Source organism: Tachypleus tridentatus, chromosome 8, assembly GCF_004210375.1.
Source record: "Tachypleus tridentatus isolate NWPU-2018 chromosome 8, ASM421037v1, whole genome shotgun sequence".
Lineage (NCBI taxonomy): Eukaryota > Metazoa > Arthropoda > Merostomata > Xiphosura > Limulidae > Tachypleus > Tachypleus tridentatus.
In genome coordinates, this window is record NC_134832.1 from 131,088,583 (window position 1) to 131,109,680 (window position 21,098).

At 30.5% G+C, this 21,098-nt stretch overlaps 1 protein-coding gene across 1 annotated transcript in view; it reads right to left on the bottom strand.

Moving 5' to 3' along the window:
- LOC143223496 (inhibitor of Bruton tyrosine kinase) overlaps nucleotides 1-21,098 on the bottom strand; it is a 60,651-nt gene that overhangs the window by 7,728 nt on the left and 31,825 nt on the right. The window contains 14 exon segments of the mRNA XM_076451559.1: nucleotides 6-152; nucleotides 3,480-3,670; nucleotides 4,254-4,535; nucleotides 4,825-4,885; nucleotides 7,386-7,503; nucleotides 8,188-8,289; nucleotides 10,395-10,491; nucleotides 10,760-10,880; nucleotides 13,063-13,149; nucleotides 13,761-13,900; nucleotides 15,106-15,399; nucleotides 16,341-16,446; nucleotides 20,515-20,723; nucleotides 20,726-20,884. Of these exon segments, the coding sequence (XP_076307674.1) occupies nucleotides 6-152; nucleotides 3,480-3,670; nucleotides 4,254-4,535; nucleotides 4,825-4,885; nucleotides 7,386-7,503; nucleotides 8,188-8,289; nucleotides 10,395-10,491; nucleotides 10,760-10,880; nucleotides 13,063-13,149; nucleotides 13,761-13,900; nucleotides 15,106-15,399; nucleotides 16,341-16,446; nucleotides 20,515-20,723; nucleotides 20,726-20,884 (2,114 nt within the window).

Here is a 21,098-nt window from a genome sequence, read left to right on the forward strand (position 1 = left end):
CCTACCAAGCCCTTTCTTTAGGTGATACTGGTACTGAGCTTAGAATGGGAGTAGTATCGGGAGCCTTATTGACCAAAACTTGATGTGTATTGGCTAATTTCTTCTTCTGTTTCTGGGATAACCGTCCTATCCTTTTACTCTCCAAGTTTGGGCTAAAGTTTCCAAGATGTCAAAGTTGAATTATTTTCAGTAAAATACCCCTCTGTCTCTCACAAGCAAATATTTTTCTATCTGTATCTTTTACAAATAGATTTCTTTTTGTTCAGAAAAAATGTAAAAAACTGTATGCTTCCAGATTAGAAGTTAACAACACAAGCTGGTAAAACCTTTTGGTTGTGGTTTTCTATTATTTTACAAGTACACTTGTATCAGGGACAAGCAAGCCAGTATGCCATTTGGACAGGACACAAGAACAGGCTTCAAGCTCTGGTGGGTGTAATGATCTAAACATTTTATTGATATTGACAAACATTTGTTCTTTTAAAAATATTTTTCTACTACATAATTATGTTGCATCACAAAAAATCATATCACTGTAGGTTCCAAAATTCCTGACATTTAAGTTACTGTCTGCAACTTGGATTATTTTACATATAGTTGTTATTCTTAAGAAAATAATTACAGATAAGAATATTGATCAATGTGTATTCCTAAATAAGTAAGAAATGAATAAAATATAAAATTAACATGGAACAACATTACAAGGTGAATGTTCTCTTTTGTTGTGATGCTTTTAATACTGATTAAATTTTTCACACTTTTAGAAATGTATACAAACAATTGATATATGACATGAATTGTACGATTCATTGATTCTACAATTTTTGGCTATTTATTTCAAAATTACTAATGTTTTACTTCCAATAATTCACTTTCCTATTATAACACTATGTAACAAAATTTTTACTTTTTCTTGTTCATGGGCAGAAAGTGTTATTTCCCAATTGCTTATGTCTATAGTAAATGGAAAAGACCTATTTTTCTTTTCAAACTCTGATTTTGTGACCTGGATAGTGACTTTCAAATTTACCCATTTTTCCAGAAAGTTCCAGGTAGATTCAGTGCTGAGTAGCTGGATAGAGAATGTTCTTGAAATTACAGGAATTTAAGAACTTTCTAGCAACTTGTAGAACTTACAAGAATTTTCAAGAACCATTCAGAATTTTCTAGAACTTTCCATAGTAATATATATACAGGGGCTCACCACTCACCACTTCAGTTCTAGCTGCCTAAGTGAACACATAGACCTATATGCTTTTATCAAAGACAGCATCAAGAAGCTGCAAGCATTCTCCAGATGCATTCTGCTATGTAGGTAGCCAATTTATCAAGACAAGAGCAAAAAAGTACTCTGTTACAGCATCTGCTAAAAATGTGTGAAACCTACAAAGCATATTTTGGCATGTCTATTAGAGATCAAGACAAACCCTGGGCACCTCATTTTACCTGCAAGCACTGCAAAAAAACTCTTAGAAGGTAAGACTAATAATTTTTGCTTGCTTAAATAGTAAGATTTTATATTATACAAATTTTAGACCTTTTAAAATTTAAATATCTTATTTTTCTAAATTTCCAATAGTACAGAAAACAATATCACATACAAAATACAGTGGAGCGCCGTAAAGCCGTGGTATTTGGGGGGGGGGGGGGTCAATCTGCTTAACCTCGGCTTAAACCTTTGTGGAAAATTGAGGAAGCTACTGGTACATCATCATCAATGGAGTGATTTCTATTGGGTTTGTGGCCAATATTTATACAATTCCACAAAAATACCGGATTATCGAATTAAAAATAATACTTTAATTATTGATCACTTTTTCACGAATTTACCGCGAATTAACTTTAATGTACGGAGAGGTGTGATTCGGTAACAATGGTGACCTCCATAAAGCTGACATAGAGAGTGGATAAGGTAGATTAACGGTCAATTTCTGTTGTAATATATTTTATTTATTTCCCAAAATAAAGCAAGTCCTTTTTAAATATCCCCTTGAAGTTATAAAGCCAGAATTAAATTTGTAAGCATCGTTTTTACACGTTCTTAAATTAGCGGTGAGCCGCAATAATCCTTGATCACATCGCTCACAAGACTTGCTACAGCGGCTTAAGCGATTTCGTGGTTTACTCGTCCGCGGCTTAATGGCACTCCACTGTATTTGCCATGAACCTCTTATACAGTTGTGGATGAAATAAATTTATTCTTCCTACCAACAATTTTATTTTGCTCTTTTGCAGGATGGTACAGAGAGAGGGGAAAAAGAGAGCCATGAAGTTCACTATTTCAAGAATTTGGTGTGAACCCCACTGACCACTCAACAAGCAACTGCTACTTCTGCATGGTGGACCCTTCGAGATGTCGGACTGGCAAAAATGCATCTGCTATCATGTATCCAAACCTTCCATTATCTATCACCCCAGTGCCACACTGTTCTGAGCTCCCTGTACCCACTCCACCAGAGAGAAAGCAGCCATCCTCAGAAGAGAGCAGCAAACCAGAAGAGAAGGTAGGAAAATCCAGATTACAATTTCAGAGATGCAGCTGATGAGAGAAACTCATACTACTCCAACCAGAGACCTCAATGACTTGATCAGAGATCTTGGTCTAACAAAGTTGAATGCCAAGACTGTATTTGGGGGCTGATACATGAAAGTGATTTATATTACAGTTGCAAATCTTAAAAAAGCTACTCACTTCTAAATATTTTTGTATAACTTTAGTATAAATACATCTAAATTTTGATTCATATGTTGTTTTATTCTGACCTTATGCAAATGAAAATGTGCAAATTCTAAATTTCATTATCCAGGTCACAAAAGCAAAGTTTGAAGAAAATAATGGCCATTTTCTGTATTTTTACAACATAAGCAATTAAGAAATAACACATGCTATCCAGGAAAAAAATTTATGTTACATAGTGTAATTTCCCAGTCTTACAAAAAACAACAAAAACAGATATATCTTACCAAGCAACTAATTAAGTTTTAATACTTCCACTTTCCCAGTTCAATCAATTTTTTCAGCAAATGTCTTTGATTTTAATGTTTTCTCTGTTATAATCATAGTTTTTTTTAATAAAACTTTGATCTCCAAACCAAACAGATATCTAATAAATAGACATCTAATTTTTACATTATTAATTAAAATATTAAAAAAGAAAAAATGCACAAAACTTAATTACAATACAAAATTCATTCATTAAAAATAAACTAAGGTTTCATAATGTGAAAAAACTATACGTTTTCAGATTAAAAGTAAACATCAGAACCTTGTAAAACGTTTTGGTAAAGGTTTTCTATTCCTTTAGAAGTACACTTGTACCATGGACAAGCAAGCCAGTAACACCATCTGGATAGGACACAGGAACTGTTCTTGGCTAAAAGCTTTGGAGGGTGTTACAATCCAAACGTTTTATCATATTGACAAACATATGACGAACTTATAAGTAGTTTGGAACACACAACTAAGTTTATTTTTTTACCTCAGTCCTTTTTCAGAGATTTTTCTCCTATCTTCCTCTTGTTCAAGCATAATATCCTTAAAAGAAGGAGCATGCTGAGAATCTGGTTGACTGCAAGTCTTGGTCCAAGAGGGAGATAATGGTCCACAATTATCAGATAGATCAGATGGTGAATGATTACTGTTGACATCTACATTTGTCACATTCTCCATCTTTTCAAAATGAAAATAAAATAGTGTAAACAAACTGAATACACATAAATACACCTATGAGTCCTAGTTTTCTTAGTACTTGTCTTAGAAGGTTACATTTTATTTTTCACAAGGAAGTTTGTAACTAGCTTTATTTGCTTTTTGAGTGCCATTTTGCTATTAGCCTTTTTTTGTACTTGTAAATGGTCAGAAATACATAAAGAAAACTTAAATGAAATTTTTAACATTTAGCAACTGAATTTAAGCTACACTCTATGAAACAATTTAACAAAGTACTATTAATACATTCTCAAGCTTTTATTATATTGATGAAACTGTAGAATGGATGGCAACTGCCTGTTGTGGAGACACAAGTGTAGAGGACAATGTTTCGAAAGTCTTCGCCTTTTGTCTTATACTAACATTAAAAAGTTGGTAGCATATCAAGAAAGAGAATAACAGTATCACTACTTGGTTTATGAAATTATTGTATAACATTGGATAACATCTTAACATTTCAAATGCACTTAATGAAAGAAGAAAATGGATTACAATGTTTTGTTTTCTAGATTTATAACTGTAGTTTAGGAAGTAAGTTTCTTACTGATTCAGCCAATATAGTCAGGCAAGGAAGATCCTGAATGACAGGTTCTGGTTCTGATGATGTAGATTCACACCTTTGTCGTTCTTTTGGATCATTGGTTTTATGCGACTGAGATTTTCGTTTAGTTTTGACTTTCCCTTCTTGCTGTCGAAAACCTGAAGTGTTAGGAGGAGGAATGTCCTCATCACCATCTACGGGATACTGTTGAGCTATTTTCTCTAATTCTTCACTTGTTGGGCCTACTGTATATGGAGTAATTTTTCTCTTGCACATTGCTGGTATCTGAAAAAAATTTAAAAAATAAAAAAGAAAGACTTCCTCATTATCTATGGTATGGCCAAATTTAACTGAACCCTGCTTTTACTCAATTTCTCTTTACAGATCACAGTAAGCACATAAACTTTGGACCAGTTGTCTGGCTGTTGATGAGAAATAATTTTGGAAAAGAAGAGAAACAATATGCACGTGCACGCACACGCACACAAAGATAAAAATATAATGAGAATTCTTATGTTTTAATTCAACCAGTTTGAGATTATTAATAAATAAATAAAGTTCAAGAAGTACTAACCAGGCTTTGGTAGCTTTCCGTCAGATCTACCATAACTTCATCATCCACAACATCCAGGCTCCTGTAATATTTATGCTTTAATTTAAAAAGACATTGTATTTTATCTAATGCTTTAATACATCCAAGTTTTACTATCATGTGCTAAATTTTGTTTGCACTGTAAAACTTGTTGGTAAATATGTTTAAATTCAAGCAAACATTCATTAACTTTGAACAAATGTAAAGCCTTCAAAAAAGTTTTAAGTTCACAATTACAGAAATAACTTGATGATAGGCAAGTAACTATATTGATTAGAAATACAAATTATCTGATAAACTGATGAAGTTGATCATATTAACAAAACTGCAGGAATTCCTTAATGTCAAAAATCAATACATAAAAAAGTACTAAAAATTATGGTTAACATTTAACGTTGTACAAAAGAAAAGAAACACATTTCCCCTACAATAATTGTAATATTTACTAGTATAATATTATTACCAAGAATGTTAATGAAGTTGTTTCATAAATTCTGTACAATGTACACAACAAGTTAACTGTCTGGGATTAGAAGATATTTAAAATCTTGTGATTTCTTATTCTGAATGTAAATTTTGATGGTTCTTAATTGGTAGATATTCAAGTTATAGCATGAATATAAATTGAAAACTAACAATGTTTGATGTTATAGATGTTTCATTATTTCGGTAAAAAAATATCATCAAGTTTAACGAACTGTATGAATATTATCCTTTGCAGAGTCTATATGCTATTTGAAATTGAGTTAAAGAATTTTTCAAGATCACAAAGAAATTTCACAAGATATTTCAGTTTAAATATTTTAGTATTAGAGTCAAATTAAGAAAAATATTCCTGTGTTTAAACCTTTCAATGACTACTAAGTGGAATTAACTAATTATTTACAAATGTGTTCATGTCTGTGTAAAATGATTACAGCATTGGTTAAGAAGTACATGGTCAATAAATCTATAAAAATATATGTTCTGTATCTTATACTTAGGTTATATATTTATTTTGGCTTGCCTTTGAAAACAATAAAAATATGTTTTGACACATATTCCTTATCTATGTACATATTACAAATTGAGTGAATATCAGAACTTTTAATTTTGTGGTAAGGAAACATACGGCAACAAAAGAAAGCTTGGAAAATTTAGTGACAGTCATTGAAGAATTGTTAGATTAAAACAAAGCAACCATGTAAACAATGGTAGAAAGTAATTAATTAATCTACATTAAAATCAGCTAGTGAATTTTGGTAGGAAAAAACAAATGGTAACCAGATTCCTATGTTTTAGTATTTTTTGTTGTTGCTGTTGTTAACATAAATATAACTTTCTGTAAGTCAGTAATGGTACAAAATGTGCATCTAAGGTCATTCTACCTAATAGCAAATATGTTTAATATGTTAAAATGCCATTCTATCAGTAAATGATTTATTTTCAATACAACTACATGTAATTAGCATACAAGAATGATTAGAATACAATGATAACCATTTTATGGATATTTTTGGACATAATTTGCATGATTTTTTAAATTTAAAACGTAACATCTTTTAAAAAAAAGGCTATAAGTCTTTTTATGCTTTAAAGTTTAGAAAGGTTCATTAACCTTGAAACATTTTAAGGTCATTGCATTAATTTTTTTTTCCAGTGTCATTTCCATCAACGTTTTGCTTTTATGCAAATGACTGAGATTTGAACAATGTTTTAAATTACAGAAATGTCTATGCACATATTAATTACAGTTAAATACTATAATTATTACTGAAGTAATTTAGGTAATAATCAAGTGAACAGATGTAAAATTTATATTAAGATTAGTCTATAGATGTTTAAAAAGAAATGTACCACATTTTAAGCAATAAGATGAAACAGTTTAAATTAATGCCATTTACTGAGACATTGAAATTTGGTGTGATTAAGATTATGTTAGTGACCAGTTGATTATGTAATAAATCAAGTTAGCAAAGTTTATTGCACATTTATTTATAATGTTTGTGAACTGCAGGAAATTGCAATGAAAATATATCTCAACGAGTAACAGCATAACAAACTCAAAGTAATATCACAATAGGTTCATCTTACTGTAATCATTAGTAATGTATACTAGTGTAATGCAACCTCAAAATAAACGCAGTGGGTTGATCTTACTGTATTCATTAATAATGTATACCAGTGTAATGCAACCTCAAAATAGACACAGTGGGTTTATCTTACTGTATTCATTAATAATGTATACCAGTGTAATGCAACCTCAAAATAGACACAGTGGGTTTATCTTACTGTATTCATTAATAATGTATACTAGTGTAATGCAACCTCAAAATAAACACAATGGGTTTATCTTACTGTAATCATTAATAATGTATACTAGTGTAATGCAACCTCAAAATAAACACAGTGGGTTTATCTTACTGTAATCATCAAGATCTTATGCAGAAAAACTCCTTTAGAAACAAACTAAATAAAATATTTTCAAATGTTAAAATTGTTTTAAAAATGAAGGTTCTAAGGAGTATTCACAACACTTTCAAAGGCTGACAATCCCTTCTTACCCATTTTCTAACACTGCAGCCAAGTTGATACAAATATATTGTTGACACACAGCTCTAAGCTGGCCAGCATTGTACGTGTAAGACAGTTGTAACAGTTCTGCAACATTACGGAGAGTAACTGTGGAAACAGATGGTTTTCTATTTTACTTAAAACAAAAAAGAATTATCATCATCCATAAAATGTAAATGGTGTTATAGCATTTAATATAATGTCAAAAAGGAGGAACATTGTATCCTATACAAATAATTACTTTTATTGACTAAATAGTAAATTTTTTTAGCACATGTTTCAAGAAAATTATGTTTACAATACCATATGAAACGTGAGAGAGATACTCAGTGGAGTATATTACCAACAGATCAATGTGCACATCATGAAAACTTAAATATCACTCCTAAAACAACAAATACATTTTTTCTAAATTATGAAACACTAGCTAAAATACCTAGTTTTGTTTGGGTTATCAGATTGATATTTCACTGGTTGACGTGTGTGCATTTTGAACCTATTTTAGATAAAAGACAGCCAAAATGTTTTTCAAATATTTTGTTTTCCTCAAGGACCTATAGAAATCATGAATTTTGTTGCCTAATAAAAAACAATATCTTTGTGTAACTGAATGATTTATTTACATTAATATTTACATTTTAATACTTTATCACTGCACTGAGAATTTCATATCACATTTTATATTACACATTTCTATTACATTTTATCAGTGTTTTCCAGTTTATGTTTTTATCCTTGCAGTGCCTCAGGATAGACAACTAGACAATGTTTACTTTTTCCCATCATACTTACTAAGATCTGTCAGTGCAACTTCACACAGGGACTTTAGGTGTGTAATCAATAATTGATCTGCTATGACAAGAACATTACAAACAAATTCTGGATTTTCAGATGCTATGGATGAAAATAGAAACAGTTAAAAACTTGTTAATTCCTCAATGAAATAATGTACTAAATAAAAAGACATCCAAAACTGAATGTCAAAATACACATACAATAAAAAAAATGCATATCTTTCTATTACTTTAAGTATTGTTACAACATTTAATTTTAAATTATACAATAGCAAACACCTTAATGGAACTTTCAGGAAGTTTTTCTGTCATTACTTTTAAGTTGAATTGTTTGGCTTATTTCATTTTGAGAAAAATGAGATGCTTATCACAACTCCAGCATATTTTTCAAAAATCAAAAGAAAAATTGAAAACACACAATCACACAATCCCAGCCAAAAACTGGCAAGGTCCTGAACGTAGCTTATTACTAGAAATTCAGGTGGTATTTAATATTTAATTTAACTATCTCATAACACCACATGTCTATCTGAAAGTGAAGTTATCGCTCAAAGATAAACATATACAAATATTTTCCACTAGTTATATCATTTATGATATAACCTGTGATAATTCTTTTTAATATCTTTCATTTACTTATACAAACAGTTTAGGTTTTGAGTGACACTTCCTCACTAGTAACTGATGTACACTGTAGTTATGGTTGCTTTTACAGGAATTACAGAAGCTTACATGACCAATCATTAAAAACATTGGTGCACTATTTCAGTGGAGATCATGAAACAAACACAAATTATCAGTTCAGAATACCAACAAGCAGTATCAGTATTTACTATAATTCTTACTATTAAATGGAAAATTGTCACTCTAAAATGAATTATGTTTTCACATATTACCAGTATGAGTCATCCTTTTATAATCTCATCAATAATATTGAGATGCATTTCAGCCAAAATAATGACATAATTTCCTAACTTTGTTCATCATACATCTTGTGTTTATGCACTTAGTGCCGATGGAAAACTTGTAAAAATATACAAGTGTGTGTTACAAAACTTCACATAATTGATGTTCTTAAATGTACATAAAAGCAGTGGCAATTACCATAACAACTGATACTGATCAGCAAGAAGTTTACTTGTACACTTTTATATTAAATTCAAATAAATGTTTTTTCACATTTCCTGGCTATTTTACTTTACATTTTGTTCAAGGTAGTTTTCTCATAGTCTGACAAGGAACTTTACTGTGCTCATGAAATCAATAATGATAAAAATATAGTTACATGTTATGAATAAGTTATATTTGTTCACATGACTAAAGACTTCATGAGAGAATTACATAAAGTTGTATTTATAGGTATTGTTTGAATTTTCACTTGAGACACAGGGATGCATTAAAGTTCAAAAGGATAGTTGTAGTGGTGTTGCTGCCTGACTATTAAACACAATACTCTTTAGCTATTTTTAGGAACTTTACACGTACCAATTGCAGTGCACCAATCTGAACCAAATTTATGCCATTACATCCATACTTTTGTAGTGTTTTTATGTGGTAATACCCAATACCTAAAAATATATACAGGCATATAGTTTGTTTTGAATTTGCTAATGTAGTGTTTTTTCCTTTGAGGTACCAGTAAATAACCACAAACGTTTTTCTGCTTTCTTAAGTAACATAAATGGACATAATACATTAATCTATTCCACAACACAATACTTCCAGAGTAAACCGATGGCAAACTCATCACTAATTAACTCTTCTATTTATTACCTTGAGTATTGACTGTTTAAAATAAATTAAACTCACAATGTACCTGATCTTGTTAGTTTACACAAAACAGTGGAGAACCAACCTCTACTGTCCACTAAACATTACCATTTAAAAAACAACAATTTTACCCAACAACACAGCTTATTTGCTGGATACACACAGACATTAAACAAAAACTGATTTCAAGTTTTTCTTCATGTTGATGCCAACATTAATATTTTAAACAAAGATAAAACCTGTGTACTATTTTTAAGGGATGTTTTGAATACTTTTAAACTAATAAGAAATTTTCTTATTTGCATAACAAAAAAATGCAAGTTGTTCTAACAATTAGTTCTCACACTGGAACAATGGCAAAAGTTAAAGAAGTAACTGATAATGTCACGTTGATTTTATGACAACCTATCATTTCTATGGTAAAAAAAAACATACCCAATACTTTTGGAGCTTCATCTGTGTACAGATAATCCACAATAATTTCTAATATTTTTGAAGGAATTGGAAGAGGCAAAGAATCAGTAAGGTTTGTCTGAAAAAAAAAAAAAAAAAAAATCAGGCTAAATTTGTTTAAGTCTTCTTATTGAATTTTCAAAACAATGTATTTACAATTTTTATTAAGTCATACAAGTCTGATATTTGTGAAGACCAACTGTCATGTTGCATCCACCAGAGAGAAAATAAGAGTGGAAAATGGCAACAAAACCTAAGAAATCATCTTGTACCATCCTTTCTATCTACACAATAACAGAACAATTTGGTAAAATAGAAATCTATTAATTATTACATATGTATAATACCTCAATCCATCCACTCCCTAACATGCTCCGAAAGTAGTCCAAACGAGCCACTAAAACACAGCGATGACAAGGAAACTCAACTCTATCTTCAGATAACAGACAAACATCATAGAGCTCTGGTCTGTACAATAAAAGGTGATGTCTGAATTACTACATGAAAGAAGTATGTTACACACTTAGAGCACTGTATATTTACACAGACTACATTTAAACAGAGAAAAAAAGGTTTTTCTTATAGTTTTATATTTATTGTTTCAGTTCTAACAGCTTGATACTTTACTGTTTCAATATTTTATTTTGATGATTACTTCATTCTAACAGTTGTTACTTTAGTGTTTTACAATCTTTTTTACAGTTTGCTTAATTACTTATTAATTGCATTTCTAAGAGTTTTATATATTATTAAAATAAACATTATTTTGTAAGCATGTTTATTGGAGAAAATATGCATCTCATTAATACCTTGGTTTACCTTCTTAAATCAAGGCACCGTTGAAAAATGTATTTTCTACAATAAATATTGTTCCTACAAATCATTGTTTGTTAATTTAATGTATTAGCACAATTATGAGGTTTAATGATACTATCTCAACCTTTTCAAATATTTTAATACTTTACACCTTCAGTGTTTTTCTCACATCCTGTTAATTTATTATCTTAGTGCCTCTTTAAAATAGACAATTCACTGTATCAAGGTTTTTTCTATTAACTTTCTATTTCACTGTACCATTGCTTTAACAAATAATCTGGAGTAAACAAGAAAATTAGTATGACAGTGTTTAGTTTAATCAGTGAAATATTTTGTTGAAAATTATGATATTAAAATATATTTACAATAAATAACACTTATAAATCTAGTAATCATTTATATACTCTTCAAAAAAAGAAACGCAAAAGGCAAAATATGAGACAAATTGTTAACAAGTTTATTCCGGGTAGTTCTGTATGATATGTGTGAAACTTTGCACATTCACTGCTGAACATCCAAAGTCTACAAAGCGAAGTCCACGCTCACTAGTTGAAGTTTAATGTCACTCAACGTCAATAACAAGTATGCCCCCCGTGAACATCAATAACTTCTTGGCATCTCCTGACCATGGAAGTGATGAGATGACGAATCACATCCTGTGGAATGGCTGTCCACTCAGCCTGCAAAGCTGCTGCGAGCTGAGGTAGAGTCTGCGGTTGAGGTTGTCGCTGTCACAGACATTGGTCCAACTCGTCCCAAAGATGTTCGATGGGGTTTAAATCTGGTGATCTGGAGGGCCAGGGAAGAACATTGATGTTGTGGTGTCTCAAGAAGACAGTGGTGAGTCGGGTTGTGTGAGGACGGGCATTGTCATGTTGAAAAACATCGTTGACGTTCACCATGATGGGTTGCACATGGGGCCTAAGAATCTCGTAGACGGTTGCATACAGTCTGATCGGAAATCCTACACAGCCCTGGTATGGTTGAGGCAGTAGACGTCGCAGTGGTGGTCCTATCCTGAAGGTGACTTAACTGGATGTTGCGATCTTGTGCGGGCGTGGTCACACAAGGTCTGCCAGATTGTGGACGGTCACTAGTTGATCTATGTTGTTGGTGACGATTCCATAGCCTCATGATGGTGCTTGGGTGGACATTCACAGCTATGGCAATATCTGGTCAAGATTCGCCTGCTTCCAAGCGACCAGTGGCGTTGTTGCATTGTGCTTCAGTCAGTCTTGGCGTAACTGTATTGCGTTTCGGTAGCTTAACACTGAGCTACGGAAACCGAGAACCCGTCACTTTTATAGGGATTTTGCACATGTTGCACTTGCAGAACATTCAGATCTCTCAAACAAATTTATTGGACACGCATGCGTTTTGGTGAAAAATCCGATGTTTTTCTCAGTTTTCAAAGTGCACAACTTTTATTGTCATTTTGGTCTGACAATCAGTGCCTTAACATGTGTAACATCACATACTCTGAGCTTGTAACGTTATTACATATATTTCTCTTTAAAATAACAAAAATATCCCTTTTGCGTTTCTTGTTTTGAAGAGTATATATTCATTATTTGGATATTTTAAGCTTGTTATATCTTATTTAAAAAAATTTGATCTGGTATGACAAATATTCAACATTAACATGTGACTATTATGAGAAGATATTGGCTTAAGGTATGATTTATGTATTTAATCTTGTAAAATCTATGCACTGCCAGGAATACAGCAGTATTGTACACCTATGATTTTTTAAAATAGATTACTTTAGTCTTTTCAATTGCTGAATATTAAATTAGTATATTTTGTGGTATTCAAACCTAATATGTAGACTTACAGCTTCTTTCTATCAAGTTTAAACTTAGGAAGAGATGAAGAATTTGGAATGTGAACTCTGCCTCCCTTGAGCTTTACGCCATCTAGCCTTCAAGTGAACAGAAATTCCAAGGAATTATTTCTTTTTAACTGGAATTTTATTGTAACTGTAAAACAATTAGCATACAAGTGTATATATAAAATGTAGTTTATCTTTTATTCATTCTACATGTTCATGTTACCTCAATTCACCCACTTCAAATATATTAAGTTTCGTAAAAGAAACAGTCCGACTCCATCATAAAGCATAACCATTTCTTAATACCAACATTTCAATTTATACCATCCTAAAACACTTAACCTACTTAGATAAATCACATTTTGTTTTGTAAGTAGTATTAAACAAAATCTGCCCAGTTCACCTTATCTCACACATACATTAATTCACATGTTCAAGTCATCTAGAAATATCTAGTAAAAATGAAGAATATTGTGTAAAGTTTGATAATTAAACCTAGTAAATATTTTAAATGAATAATAGAGGTAAGACATAAATTGCTGTTAATTTTAAGAAAAAAAAAAAAGGGAACAAAGTTATCCAGTTACTGATCACATTTGTTTTTAAACATTTCAGATTTGCATTTCCACATTCTAAACACTTGTAAACCTTTAATCTTCACACATCCAACACACACAGTTGGCTTCAGTGGACAAACCTACCTTTTGGCAAGTATTTTAACACCCAGTTTTTGGCATGTTTCTTGAACATATTTGATGGTATCACTGGTTTTGGACAAAGCTTCATTTACTTCAGTTTCAACTTTGTTTTCAGACTGTTTACTGTGCTTCTTTTGCTTAACCTATTTTAGACAAAACAAAACTGGATGAAATAAGCAAATTCAATAAAAAACTTTATTATAAACTAACACTTAAGTTTAAACTGTGTTTTGGTTTTAAGTATTATCAAATGGTATTGTTCTTTAGAATACCTATATGGTAAAATTTCTTTAATCTATTTTATTGTTTATTCAAAACCTACTTTGAAGTTTTAATGTCTTGCCATGCATGATCCAAATGAACCATCCACTGTCTTATAGTTATCTGGGAAAATATCACAGACTAAAATGCTACAATTGAAAGTGCCCAATGACTTAAAAAAATAATAATAATAATTTCATGCTCCATTTAAAATTATTAATTGTGATACAAAGAGATACCACAATTACATAGTACCTGGAAAGTGTACCACAGTTAATATTGCATTATGGTACTTAATACATATGTATATGTACATAAATTGTGAAATATTTATGGTTTAGAATTAAAAGAAATATTTATAATGTCTAGAAGGAAGTACACATTCAGTCCATTGTTAAGCTAAACTTTAAAGCATTATTTGTATATAAAAACATAATTATATTTCTGTTTGTAGAACAAAGTTCTTATCAACAGTTTGTACAGAATGGTAGACCATGGTGTGCCATTTAAGAAAAAATCATAAATTTTAGTTTTTGGCATATATATATATATATTGAAAAGATACAAAATTTGTTATCATACTAGTACACACAATTCAACACTGATCTATCCAACCATTCCTACATATCTACAGAAGTCTTGACAAAAACAGGATCTTAAATATTATAGACCCATGGGGGACATGGAGCTCTATTTCAGTTAAAATATTAACTTATACTTCATGGAAATCAAATACAAAAGAGAAAACTGTGTAGTTCAACGTGGGGAATTACAATACATCACATCATAATTTAGAAAACAGTTTGAACCCAAAAAATAATTTGCATAAAAATACTTGTATACTGTAAATTTTAAGTTATTACATTAATGTCAGATAATAAAATGTTTCCTAAAGTTATTTTCAGGTGTTTCAGAATATAGTTTTAGTTTAAATTTTTTACATTTCTGTTTCTGCTGATATATGTAATGACAAAATTTATTACAAAAATTTGAAATTTGCCTTTCTTGAATGAACATTTTTGTTCAAAAATTCAATAATTATATCATATGAAATTAACAAAACTAAACATGAGAAAGAGAATCAAACCTTAATAGCAGGAACTTTGTATGGGTTAAAATCAGAATCAATGGTATATTCAAGATTCTTGAATGATTTTATATCTGACTGGTTTGAAGAATTCCTTGGGCAAACCTCTTTTCCATCAACTAGAAGATCACAGGTATTATGGTAAATAAAATGTAATACTTGTTCAAAGTTCCATGGAAGAATATTGTCCAAAATAATACAAGGTAATGGATTTGCAGACTGAAACTGCTTCCGAAAGAACTCACTGCGAAAAGCCAAAATGTATCTGTGTGCAGGATATTCCCTGTCTGCAACCTGATGAGAAAGTGTTAAATTACTCCATAACTTTGTATTTCAACCAATGTTTTAACAAGCAGTATAAAACAAATAAAAATGAATACACCTTTTTCTTCCCCAACAATTTAACTGCATGTATTCACAATAACTTACTGTTAAACCAATGCTTTTGTATGTACATCTTCGACAATAAAACACGAAATGTACATAGTGTATTTTGCTCTGTGTCAAAAAACTTAATGTAGTCACAAAACACTAAAATGAGTGCATAATACTTTAAACCCAAGAACATTAGTTCTAAATTAATTTACAAATAGAAGTTCAAGTTCATTAGGATATGTTAACTAGGAGAGACCATTACACTAAGATATTATACTGTCTGTCAAAAATACCAATCTTATTGTACTCTGTATAATCAAGAAATAGTTCATACAAAGCAGCCTGAATTTCTTTCAAAGCATTAGGAAAGGAGTGCATAAAAAAACCAACAAAACTGCTACAAATATTCTCAAATTATTATTTAACAACAAATATCAAAACTAACAGATTATCTTCTGTAATTAGTTAATGCATCTTTTCTCTATTTCAATTAATCTGAATATTGAAAACTTAAGTTTTTCTTTAGTCTGCTAGATATTTAATAAAACAGCTTAACATGCTTAGACTTTTTGTGGTTTTGGTCAGAACAAATACGAATTGATGTTGTCCACAGATCTGAGGTTTCCACAAAACAACACTAAATTTCACAAGGTCCTTTTTAAGTTACAATACCTAATTTAATCTACTAACTGCTGATTTGGCATATGGAATATAATTCACTTTTGACAATTAAATGCAAGTGTACCATATATGGTGTATGGCTTCCAGAAACACCACATGCTTAAAGCAGTAATAGTTAATGGATTAAACTTTGATTTCAAGTAAATAATTATAACTTTGTGTTGAAATTTTTACACTACCTTAATAATGACATCATGAATCAGATCCGAGGAGTCAGTTTCTTCTAAAAGACTCTTCATGTCTTGTAACATATGAGATGGTAGCACAGAAGGAACTTCAATCAAGCTGGAACAGAAAATAAAGTAAGCCATGAGAGTTTTATACTCATATTACAGGAATAAACCCTTTAACTTCAACAGTTGGTGAATAGCATTACAGTTTCTAATACTTAATGAAAACAGAACATATATATTTAGTTTTATAGTATTTTTAAAGGTATTTAAGTTAGTAAATTTAAATGCTCTTTTAAAGGCTTTAAGCAGCTATTTTGATATCAGCTTTCAACTACATATGTATAATAGTCACATAAGTCTACTGTTACTCTATACAGGTGTTCACAAGTGTCTAGAACAGGTAGTTCACGTTGTTTACATCCTTGGAAACCATGTAACTCAGATCTGCAGCACTCATGAATGCATCTATGAGATACAACACTTATAGCACTATATAACTTATACTAAGCACACTTTTGTCTATAGCGACTGATAAAAGCAGTAAAATCCAGACAATTTTTATTTACACAAATTAAGCAAATAAACAGTTTGATGCTCACTGAAGGATGGTATCACCAACTTCCTGCATATCACAACACTGAAATTTGGTCATTTTTTTCATTTCTTTTTAATTTGTTGTTGGAAATATTTATTATTTTTTGTTGTTATTCATTAACCTCTCCACTACAAGTTTGGTGGATTCCATCCAGCTGGAAACAATGAAAACTTCCACAACAGTAATGATACTGTGATTTTTGATAATGTATGCACATGTTTACAAAATGTTTCATTATTGGTAAACATTACAAAGCTTCTGTATACAAAGTAGCAGGTTTTGAACCAAGTTCTAAAAACTTTTAAAGGTTTTCTTTAAGAATGTTGACTATCCAACACGTAATTTTCGTTTAGAGATTAAAAATACTTATGTAAAATATGAAATTTTTCTGATACAAGTGATATCTTCATAACTTGAAATAATTATCAATTAACAAAAAAGTTTATACTTTATCTGTTATTTTCACTATCAAATTAAAACATTTGTATGCATTCAGTAGATTTGACCAATCTGGTAACCACCCATATACAAATATGAAACAAAATTACATTTTTCTTCTTTCTAGAGTGACTAAAAATTAAAACTAAACAAACAAACATTTCGTCCAAATAGATTAAATGTGAAAATATATTTATGAATTATACTGACATTTTGGCCATTGCTGGCTAACACCACAAAACTTACAATGACAGAGCATGAGAACTCATGTTACTGTAACCAAGAATATTAAAAAAGTGAACTGTCTTGGCTGTTTTTTTCTTTATTAAACTAATGCTTTATAAAATAGTCAAGTTTCAGTTATAATATGTTACACATACATTTACATATCATTACTATTTAAAAATAAGTTCTTAAACTTACTGTGTTTTAAAAACATAGGAGTAAATAATGAAATAGAGCAAACAATTATCTCCTATAGTTACAACATTTGAATTCATTTGCAGTTTCTCATAAGTTGCTAAATCTTAAGATATTTCACATGTGGAGGATGTAAAACATTTTTCTTTGGTTTTCATACAGGAGTGGACAAAAAAGTGGACCTTGAAAATGTTATTAATTTGTTATATCATTTATTAGATAACAGAAAAATATGTAAAACTGTTTTTACAATGCCCTCAAGAAGGGCCGTTCAAATCTCCAAACCTAATTTTAAAACTGACTTTCATAACCAACTTTCATATACAACTTTATATTTACATTTTATCATTAAAGTGCAAGACACTTAACGTAGTTTCTTAGATCATCTTATTCTCATTAGCCTATAAAATGACAAAAACTTTCTCTGCAACTGTGGAATCATTAACAGATATCTTAGATATAAGAGAACTGATGTTATTGAATGGACAAGTCATTCACCTGATATCAACCTGATTGAAAATTTCTGGGCTAAATTAAACTAATTAATGAAAAAATGCAAGCCAAACATGAAAGATGTACTTTTTGAAGTACTCAAAGAAGGATGGCAGTCAACTGCTCAGGAATATCTGCACAAACTCATTGAAAGCATGCCACGATGTGAATTAGTACTGAAATCCAAGGGAATGCCAACTGAACATTAACTTGTGAAACTGATGTGTTATTTTTATGCTCGATTACTCCAGGATAATATCCCATCCTAACATATAACATTTGCTGAGAAAGTCATCAGACAGATATTCTGAGTTTTAGAATAGTTATTTACAGGTGTGTGTGTGTGTGTGTGTGTGTGTGTGTGTGTGTGTGTAATGGAGCATTTGCAACAACTGAAAGATGTGAGTGAGGACACTGTTTGATTTAGTACATAAGCAATATTTCAGCAAATAGAAAATACAGAAGATTATTTTATATTCTAGCTTGTTAATAAGAGTAATTTGAGTTCAATTTGTATAAAACTGTGAACTTATTCTGACATCAAAAACATTAATTTCAGCCAATACTGTATTTAACATACACGTGACACAAAAATTGATGTTTAAGTTTTTGAATATTTACTTTAAGAAATTAAATAATATATACACATTATGAAATTTGAATTATAATCTACAGTTTGGTATCATAATTAGAGTAATTCATGAATTTTGAATGAGAGTTAACAAATGCAATGACATGGTTTGACCCATGACCTTGTATTAAAAGGGTCAATTCAACTGTTCATTATCTAAGACATTTTAATAAATTACACAATTCAGTAATTAAGTTTTACCATCTGATGATGCATTATATGAATTTATCAGCAGAGATCTGGCTATCATAATTTTTACATTCATTAGTGTTGTCTTTATTCAGAATAAAGTAATTAAGTATTTTCAGAGTTAGAAACATACACTAACTGTTATGGCATACCACTGTCATTGGAATCACCCCCATTATCTAGTTAGTATCAGTGAATTTTGTGGTTTTATTTGAACTTGTAAGAATCTTTTGCATTATAACATTTATTTATTTATTTTTAAATTTCATTATACTTTATTATTATATCTTGGTACAAAAAATTGCTATGATATACAGTCATTTATATACAACTGACACAAGTACATGCACTAACCAGGTCAATTTTTACTTTTATATACACATATATGTTGGTGTTTTTACAATGAAAAACAAGATGCAAAAATTTTCTATAATTAAAGCTTGCATAAACAAAGTTAATTCTAATTTCTAGTTTTTGTCATGGGGTTTCTGCAAGATTTTTTTTTCTATTTTTTAATATCTGAATATCCAACCCTTTTCTTCACTTTATCTGGATCCACTAATAAAACATTAAAAATGTGTAAAGCATATTACACATTCTTACCAAATTATGGGTAATCAGGTATGTTACTTAAATATTATAAAGTTATTTAATAAAAAAAAAGCTTCACTTGATAATTGTGTGTGAAAATATTCACATTAATTTATACAATACAAGAAATTATACATCTGATAGACTGTATGTTTCTTTGAAACTCAAGTTTTTCATCAGAGTTATACTTACAAATGACAATTTTGGGGATTAGTAAAAGTGAAAAAATAAAATGTGAATTTTAAACATTGTAGCAAAATAAATTTCAAAGCTGTACATTTTCAAAGCTAAAGCACTAACTACATCTCCATCAGTTTTACAAGTACTAACAGATATGAATTAATGAAACAATAAATTCAATACTGCAATCTATATGTTTACACAGAACTGAAAAAGAGTAAAAGCTCTTACTTTATTGGCTCAGTCAGAAAATGGTCATTGCCCCAAATATTTCTTTCAAATGAAACCTTTAAGGGTGTATAACTTTCTGCTAATTTTGTTTTAACACTATATCATTCTGCTTGGAATCTCAAGTACACATTAATTGAAAAACAGAAATGGGATATAAAGTAGGCAGATTTCACGTAACAGTAAATAATCTTTGGACATTACTTGTAAGGCAAGAAGGTCAAGTTCATGATTATAGCTCTTGTCATTTTGGAGCTAGTTTTTCAGTGATTTCTTTTATATATATAATACATCACAGTAATTACTTTTGCCAAGGTTTGAAATCATCACTTTGATTCCTACCATCAATAACACTTTATAAAGAAAGAATGAATGTGCAAACATTATTTCAGAATTTAGCATTAATTTAAACAAACCCTGTTTTTGGATGGGATTGCAAGACAGCAAAATTCCTTCCCTTTGAATCACAAGAGATGGAAACTGCTCGATGGATGTGGGGTAATCTTTTCACACGGAGTAATTCACACTCCTCCTTCTCCAAAAACTGAACGAGTGGTGTTGATGAACTGTTTACTTTAGTTCCAGCAACATTAGTTGTGCTACTTTCTGAGGTCTTGCGCGCTGATGCTCCCTACCTCCAATAATATTACCTAGGAAGGCTTCTCCATCTCTGGTTACCATGGCAATATTAAAATGATTGATTTGAACATCAGAGATAAGTAACTGTCGTCCAATAGTAAATAAGCATCTAGTCAGAACTGGAGCAGATTCCTTCCAGATGTAGATCTGAAACATGAATAAACCACTCAGTTGCTTTAAAACCACACTATAAATCTGTTGTGGTCCTACACTCAGTGCTGTATTCATCTTTACTTCAATAAAATGTTTTGAGCTTCACTTAAATGCAAATAACTGTATACTGATGTATATTTTGTTCAGCCATGGTTTTAACTTATTATTTAATAATGTTTCTTTTATAGAGGACTTAAAGAAAAGCTTA